The 8,210-nt window shown below is 39.3% G+C and overlaps 1 protein-coding gene across 1 annotated transcript in view; it reads right to left on the minus strand.

Moving 5' to 3' along the window:
- LOC309387272 (hypoxia-inducible factor 1-alpha-like) overlaps nt 1–5,104 on the minus strand; it is a 31,163-nt gene extending 26,059 nt beyond the window's left edge. Inside the window, exons 1-2 of the mRNA XM_081943691.1 lie at nt 4,985–5,104; nt 4,297–4,410 (exon numbers count right to left, since the gene is read on the minus strand). Coding sequence (XP_081799817.1) covers nt 4,297–4,406 — 110 coding nt within the window. The 5' untranslated portion in view covers nt 4,407–4,410; nt 4,985–5,104. The remainder of the gene's footprint in view (nt 1–4,296; nt 4,411–4,984) is intronic.
- Between the last annotated feature and the right edge of the window lie 3,106 nt (nt 5,105–8,210).

The following is an 8,210-nucleotide window of genomic DNA, read 5'->3' on the forward strand; positions in this document are numbered from 1 at the left end:
TTGTGCATTGAATTCATTGCCTTATTTATAGTTCAGCACATCATGTGGACACAGCTAATAAGCCATTCAGTCATTCTGGATTCCGGTCTAGTGTAGGGAAGAGCAGATGAAGATGAGTTCAATAGAAGAAAGAGAATAAGAGGTTTGAATTGCTTTCCTCTCATCCTGGAGTCCACAGAAAACTATATACCAGCATGGATTTTTCTGTCCCATTGTTGATCCCTATCCTGCCAAGTTTGGCTTTCTTACAATCATTGACCACTCCATCTACTGGAGGGATCTATTCTATTCTATTCTACTTGAGGCTGTTGTCAAGGAATGGAAGAATAAAGGAGAAATGCTACTTTAACATGAGCACAAAAAAAGAATAACACAGGACTATCTCACTCAGGCTGGGCCTGATGCAAAGGTAGCATTTATTAATTATTGGATTTATACCTGCTGCAAACAGAAATATCCTCAGAGGTTTACAATATATCCATCAATATGCAGCAAAACAAAGTAAATTAAAAACAAAAAGGCAAGTAAATCAATCCTTACTCACATATATCTATAAACTGATGACATTCATGTCTCAAAGGCTCTCCAAAGTATCTCTATTTTTAATAGCTTGCAGAGTCAGCCAGCACCTGGGGGCTGATCTAATTAGGTGGGGAGGGGTGGCTAAAGTGCAGCTTTAAGAGAACACAGCAAAAAACAAACAAACTCCAAAATGTTGCCAGGGCATTCTTGTCGTACAGTGAGCTACAATAAAAAATATAGTTGGCTTAGTGTGATGTATGAAGCCAGGCAATTTGCCTGGTGTTCTTAAGGTTTTAGCAAATTAGGAATCAAGGCAGTGAGCGCTACAGGATTTTCTTGGCGATGAGATCCAGTCATTTGCTGCACTTCATCTGAAAGCTGGAAAACTGGTCAAGCTGGAAACAGCAGCCTGGCAGTTGATGTGAAAGGAGTCTGACAAAAGAGGGAACGAGGCACAAATGAGGACAAAAGGAATCCCAAGCTTTCCATGAATGAGCTGGACAATTTGCAGCTTTCACACAGGGCTCAGAAAAAGGCTACCATCTGCTACCTACCTTTTATCTATATGCAGACTAAAAGCACAGGAGGCCTGTCTGTCTCTTATTGTCTAGCCATCCCCAATTCCACTGAGGAAACATTCCTCCAGGTCAGTGTAAGCTAGCACTGGATTTTCAGAAAACCAAACATTCATTACTTTCTCTACACATTCTCTTTGTAAGGGAAGACTTTTTTAAAAAAAACTTAGAAAATGGTGATTAATGAAGAAACGACAGCAGCAAAGAATTTGGGAAACAAGGAAAGGAGCAGACTGACTCGAGAGGATTTGGCGTTATCCAAAACAGGCCACTCTGTGGGGAAATTCAGTATGCAACACACCATTGTAGCTTATGTTCCCATGACAACCATCATGCAGCCATTAATTTGTGTAAGGAATTGAAGGTAAAGAACTTAAAGTATCAAAAGAACTTGTAAGGCTTAATAAGCTCAGCTTTACAGCCAGCTGCTTTTTTGTGTGGTGTTGTTATTAAATAAAAGATGCGGGGAGCCTAAGTCCAGTTGTATTTAATCCAAAATGCTCATTGTGCATCACTAAATTAATCCAAGTCCTTGCTGGGGTCTGGGTCACACTGCAAATTATTACCATCATAAGCCTGAAGGCAAGTGCCTCTACTCTGTCACAGATATCTAGAACTTCATGTATTTGAGGTGCTTTAAAAGTAATGGTTGATGATGCTAATACAGTAACCAAAACTCAACTCCAATTAGTCAGTCAACTTTCTACCCTGAGGATATTCCCTTTAGTAGTCACTAGAGGTCTGACCAGTCCCATGTTTTTGCTTCTGGATTGCCTATTTCCGCCCATAACCTTTCCCCATGGCAACCCACAGCTTATAAAGCAACTGCATTCTGTCAGTTTCATGGGTGGGAAATTCTGGGAGTTGAAGTCTACACATCTTAAAGTCACCAAACTGAGTAACACTGCCCTAAAAAGTGAAGCCATTATAACTGAGTTTCTCTGCTCTTCATCTGGCATTCAGTGCTCGGCATGCCTCTGCCTTTCAGAAGAGGAAGCAATTGATTTTCAGAGGCTCTGGAACAGCTGTGCTAATCCTATAAAGCTGTTATGAGCAGTGTTTATTTAGTGGGCATAAAAATCTGGCCACTGAAGAAATCCTAGCAACAACAGTGCCTGGTTTAGTAAGAAGAGAATTTTCTACCATTGTCCTATAAAGGTTTACTTTGAAGAAGGTCCTATTGCATTTAGTGAGACTTACTGTCAAGGCTGCACCTTAGCCTCTTAGCTGATTGGTTGAGCTATTACATTTCCATACACCTGCCATACAACAACCTGTTAGATCAAATAGGCAAGAAATACTTTGACTTTATGCGATACATGCAGGATTGATGAAGTGTACTTTACCTTCTTCTTAGCGTCAGAATTCTGTTTTCCTCACAGAGATTAGAATGCCTACTTTATGACAGTGTGTGCTATTTGGGAATATATATCTATTTTCCGTAGTCCAAATTAGATTATTACAATGCTCTCAGGTAGAAAACGCCCTTTTAAAAGATCCCAAATATTACAGTAGGTACAGAATGGTGGGCTTCAAGATGCAGCAATTCTGGTCTCATTTCTCCTTCAGTTGCACCGAGTGCTAATGCACATTTTATAGAAGGTTGCTCTTTAAAGTCCTAAATAATTCTAATTGTTTGAAGTGGTTGCTGACCCTCTAGGAACCCGACTAGGGTTAATGAAAAGTACCGAAGCATGTCCATGCAGTCTGCATGTTAATTTCCAGTAAAGTAATTATTTGCTTGTATTAATTTTGTATTATTCAAAGTTCTTGGTTCTCCAAAAGCATTAATACTGTGCCTTTGATTCCCAGTTCCAAGGAAGCAAAGTAAGAGAAAATTACCCTCATATTCTGATTGTGGACTGCTAAAGGCATCAAAGAAGTAGGTTTTGAGGAAACAGGATATGGCAGGATATCCTGAATAAGAAGCATTCTGAATATATTTTATTTTAAAAAGCTGTATGGTGGTTGACACGCAGTTGTCCACCCAAAGTGGACAGATAATTGCATTAAAAAAACTGATATAAACAAAATTTTAAATATATAATTTATGACTCATCATAAGGACTGTCTATTCTATGTGGTCAGTAAGAGCTGTCAGTAACCTGATAGGGTATAGCTAGTTTTTATGGTATTTAATTGTCTCCTGGTAATATTCTATTCTCCAAAAATAATGATAAAAATAAATTTAAAGAGAATGATATGTCAAAGGTAATGACAAATACGGCAAAATAAATAAATAATAGAATTATAGCACCCCAAAATTAAGCAAACACTTGAGGACAGAACAAGAAGCAATGGGTGGAAACTAATCAAGGAGAGAAGCAACTTAGAACTGAGGAGAAACTTCCTGACAGTTAGAACAATTAATCAGTGGAACAGCTTGCCTCCAGAAGTTGTGAATGCCCCAACACTGGAAGTCTTTAAGAAGATGTTGGATAGCCATTTGTCTGGAACGGTATAGGGTTTCCTGCCTAGGCAGGGGGTTGGACTAGAAGACCTCCAAGGTCCCTTCCAACTCTACTATTGTATTATTGTATTATTGTATTACTTTTTTAAAAAACAAATGGAGATGCTACACTTAGTAGAACTGTTAAGAATAAAAGGTCTAGGTAAATGAAAATATATTCACTTATATTTGAAATCACAGAGACTCTAAAAATGGGTTAAAAAGTAAAATGAGAGGTAGGGTAATGAAACAACTGCTTGAAATAGGGTACATGCATCTACACCAACTTTGTGCCCTCTAAATGTGATGGAACTCAATTGGCTCATGATCTTGACAAAAGGATAGTGTTGGGGAATATTCTATGAAGGCTGTTGCCATGATTGAAAAAGTTACCTTCTTCCAATTAAAAGGAGTAATAGAAACACTGAAGAGTAGGGCCTCTGAAGATGATTTTAAGATATAGTTGAAAAAAACACTTCTCTGAGTAAATTGGTCTTGGAAACAATGGATGTCCTGTCTACTTAGCAACACAGCAGCTCTGTTTTAGACCAACTAATAGTAATAGAAGCATTGCAAACCATTGCCCTTAGGAACAGTACATGACAATGCCACCAAGATTTACTATGATTCATACTGTTTCATTGTGTCCAAAATGTAATATTTGAACACAGTGGGGGATCTTGCAGCAAGCATCTTTCCTCTCTTCTAAACCCCAGTGGAAAGAAAGGATTGCAGGATCATCTCACTGACCTGAAAGGCCTTGGAGTACAGATCTTCCTCCTAGGAACATATATAGGAGCAGAAACCTTGCGTTCTCGCCTTCTGACTGGCTTGTTGCAGTTTTCACACAAGATGGTCATAGTTCTGCAAAAGTACAGAAATTATTGAAGCAAATGAGAATAATTAGACTGCCCAAAAGAAAGCCACAATCTTCGTGGTTGGAATAGCATTTCAAATTATGTATGTACTCAAATGTTGAGCCTCCCCTAATTTGCAGTCTCACCCATCCATTGGTGTAACCACTAGTTAGGGAGGATTGTAACTGTTGTCCAACCAACACATCTGGGTAGTGCCAGATTAACAAAGATTATCCATCAAGATGTTCTGGAAAGATGGTAAAAAGGTTGCCTCCCGAAAGAGCACAGAGAAGAGCAACAGAGCTGAACAGGGAACTGGAGGCTAAAACATACAAAAACGGTTGCAGGAATTGGGTATGTCTAGTTTAATGAAAAGAAGGACTAGTGGTGACATGGTAGCAGTTCCAATGTGTTCTAATAACTAAGGGGCTGCCACAAAGAAGAAGGGATCAACATATTCTCCAAACCATCTGAAGGTAGGACAAGAAGCAATGGCTGGAACCTAATCAAAGAGAGAACTGACCTAGAACTAAGGAGAATTTCCCTAACAGTTAGAACAATTAATGAGTGGAATGACTTACCTCCAGAAGTTGTGGGTGCTCCAACATTGAAGGTTTTTAAGAAAACAAATGGACAACCATTTTTCTGAAATGCTATAGGGTTTCCTGCTTGAGCAAGGAGTTGGACTAGGAGACCTCCAAGGTCCCTTCCAACTCTTTTATTCTGTTAGTCTTGGGAAATCAGCAACAGTAGACAAGCAGAACAGGTGGTAGCTATCCACCCCCACCCCTTGATTTGCTCAACACATGTGGAAGGATTTCCGGTGTCATAAAGACCCTGATTTTCTAGGATTCTGATTTACACAGAGAAGCCCTACAGATTGCAGATTCTCTAGTATACTGGGTTGACCTTACACCCAGAGTAACAGAGGGGTTAGTGTGCTTCTCCTAACTCCCCCTTAACACAGAGACATTTTCTGCTAGTGTGATGAACATTGAAAGGGATATGAAGCAGAATTTAAATCAGTTTGAGTAGGAACAGTTTAGTAGTCAAGAAGAATTTAGGCTGTAAATCACCCATTATGATGGACAGATGTTCTCCAAATTATTAGTTAAATATACTCATCTGATTCAGAATCATGCCAGGAGAAAGATTTAGCATCATTTACAACTGATTCAAATTGAATATACTGTTTTTCTTCATTTAATTTCCCCCATGGCAAGAGTAAATTATCGGTTGTAAATCCTGCTAGATTTAAGTTCATAGAGATTGTGTGAGGCTTCTCCACCCTCTTGACTTGTAGGTATACTGAGATTATTACTAGGAAATGTGTAGCTTGGGATAGTGGAAGTGAATCCAGACATTACAATCCCAACACAACAGATTAATAAAGCCTCTTGTAAAATTACTCCACTTAATTTCAGTTCTTTTATTAGCAGTTTTGATAGGATATGAGGTTTCATGTTTAACTGGTTTGGTTGTTTGGTTATCCTTTTGTAATTGTACAGAGCAATGATTTGTATTTACTGGTAGCTGTTGATATTCTCATGTTTTAATTGCCTTTGAATTGGCTTGTTGTTATGTACCTAGTTGGAAAGTGCACTGCTACAAATAAATATTATGGCTATTATTAACACTACTGAAGTGCAATTTTCATTGTTATCAATGAAACCCTCTCCCTCAAGGGACAAATGCCAGCAGGAGGTGAGCAGTATTTGTAATGAACACATTGTTCTGTTTGTGTGTATGTGTCTGTCTGTCCGGTTAATACTTCTCCTTGCTTGTCCTTAGCTAATTGAAAATTCAGTCTCTAGTGTTTATGTATAAAATAACTCTATTCCTGTCTTAGAAAGAAGTACCGTTGGCTTGGGACATGTTGATGTTGTGGGGAGGGTGAATAGAAAATCAAGATAAAGGAATAGACAGTTATGAAAAAAGATTGATACCCAAACAGGAGCATGCTAAACGGTCACATTTGTACACCCAACAATCAGCTATACAAACATTAAACACAACTTCCCAAGGAGCATTTGGCCTTACTTTTTCAGGATTTAATATAAACAGTTTCTGTATAATTATTCTGTATTGATTGATCGTTTTTTCAGCAGTTACTGTTTGTTTGTTTTTAAATTTATTTCAAATTATCATTATATTGTGTTGATTCCCACACTACATTTTCAGCAGCAGTTAGTGAGCATCAGTCTGTTAAGGGAATAAGCAATCGTCATATTTCTAAGGTGCTCTCTGCTTAGATGTTTTAGGTTATTGGAGGTGGGAGAAAGCTTCAGATTCATACTTCAGAATTACATCAGAATTCAAAACAATGGGCTACTTTGTAAAGTAGTTTGGGAAAGGACACTGAACTCTTGTGTGGGAAAGGGTTTTTCTTACAAGGAATATATGTAGAAATCCTAGGTAAAGGGAGCACCTACTTCTGAGACAATCCACCATTCAAGAGCAGCATTAATCTATGCTGTGGCTCAGCAGTACAACTGCTTTTAATCCAAAAGCCAGCTCTACAACATCTGAAAAGGCAATAAAGCACATCTTTACATTTAAGTGATCTTGGGGAGCCTATCTGTGATTAGGGAAAAGAGCAAAAGATGTTACTTCCCGACATAATTAAGCCACCAAATTTCCCATTTCAAAAATTAATTGTGGCCTAAAATATTTCCTGCAGCAGCAGCAGTTTGGTCCACCTAAGTGATAGTTTGTGTTGATTCAGCCGAATCCCCTTCCCAATGCATAAATAGGAAGGCAACATCTATTCCTTCTATGGATTAGGATTTCTAGGCTTGGTGGTCATTGGATTCAAACTAATGACCTTCCTTCCAAGGTGCTGAATGATAGGTAGTGAATCCTATCATTTCAATGTTTCTGCTGGCCACTGGGTGGACCATATGAGACAGAATTGCTTGGAGCTACAGACTCCATCTCTGAGTAGGTCAGAAGCTAGAATGATTGCCATCCCTGGCTAAATCCTGTTATTAAGAGCCAAGAAAACCAACACCTAAAGTAGTTGAAATCCTTACAGTTCTTGGCTTTTCAAATAATAATGATGTAAATTACCCACCCATAATAGACAAAGCCTTATTTTGGGGGGGTTGAGGTGTTACCATCACCACCAACACCCTGTCTTCAGTCCAATGATCTCTTACCTCTTTGCTGTCTGGCTGGGTCTGAACTTGCTGACCCGACATCCTCTGTCTCTCCTTCTTTTATAATAACCCACTCTGGGGGAGGGGGTGGGAAAAGGGGGGGCTATGGGGCCAAACAGGGGATACAATTACCTCTTGTGACGCAATTGTAAACATCTCTGAACTATTTTTAGAAAACAGACTTCTAAAAATAGCATCCTTTCCCCTCAACACACACATATACAGCGTGCTTGTAATCTGATAGGGGAAGCAATAAAGAAAAAGCCTGGCTGCTTAAAAGGGGCTTGTTATCTCAGCAGGGAATTGGGGTTATGGGGTGGCTTGGGAGCTGCTGCTTGTGGAAGAGAATTATCGTCACTTTTGGCTCTCTAATCCCAGTGATGTGGCTGGTGATGCTGACCTGATGGCACTGAGGCCCTAGAGGAGGTGGCTCTGAAAGGCAGTCTCTCCGGCAGAGAACTGAAGGATGCACAAAATCATATTCTTAGCAGCTGAATTGAGCTTTTGGGGCTGTTAGAAAAACTTTTAATGGGTGCTGTCTCTGTAATGTTTATTACAGTCCTGTAAAGTAGGAAAACACTATTATCAGGTAGGGCCTACCATGCAGCTGAATGAGGTGGCTGTATCAGGCAATAGAAGCTGTGAGGGA

The sequence above is a fragment of the Natrix helvetica genome (genome assembly GCF_964273705.1).
Source record: "Natrix helvetica genome assembly, chromosome: 2".
Classification (NCBI taxonomy): domain Eukaryota; kingdom Metazoa; phylum Chordata; class Lepidosauria; order Squamata; family Natricidae; genus Natrix; species Natrix helvetica.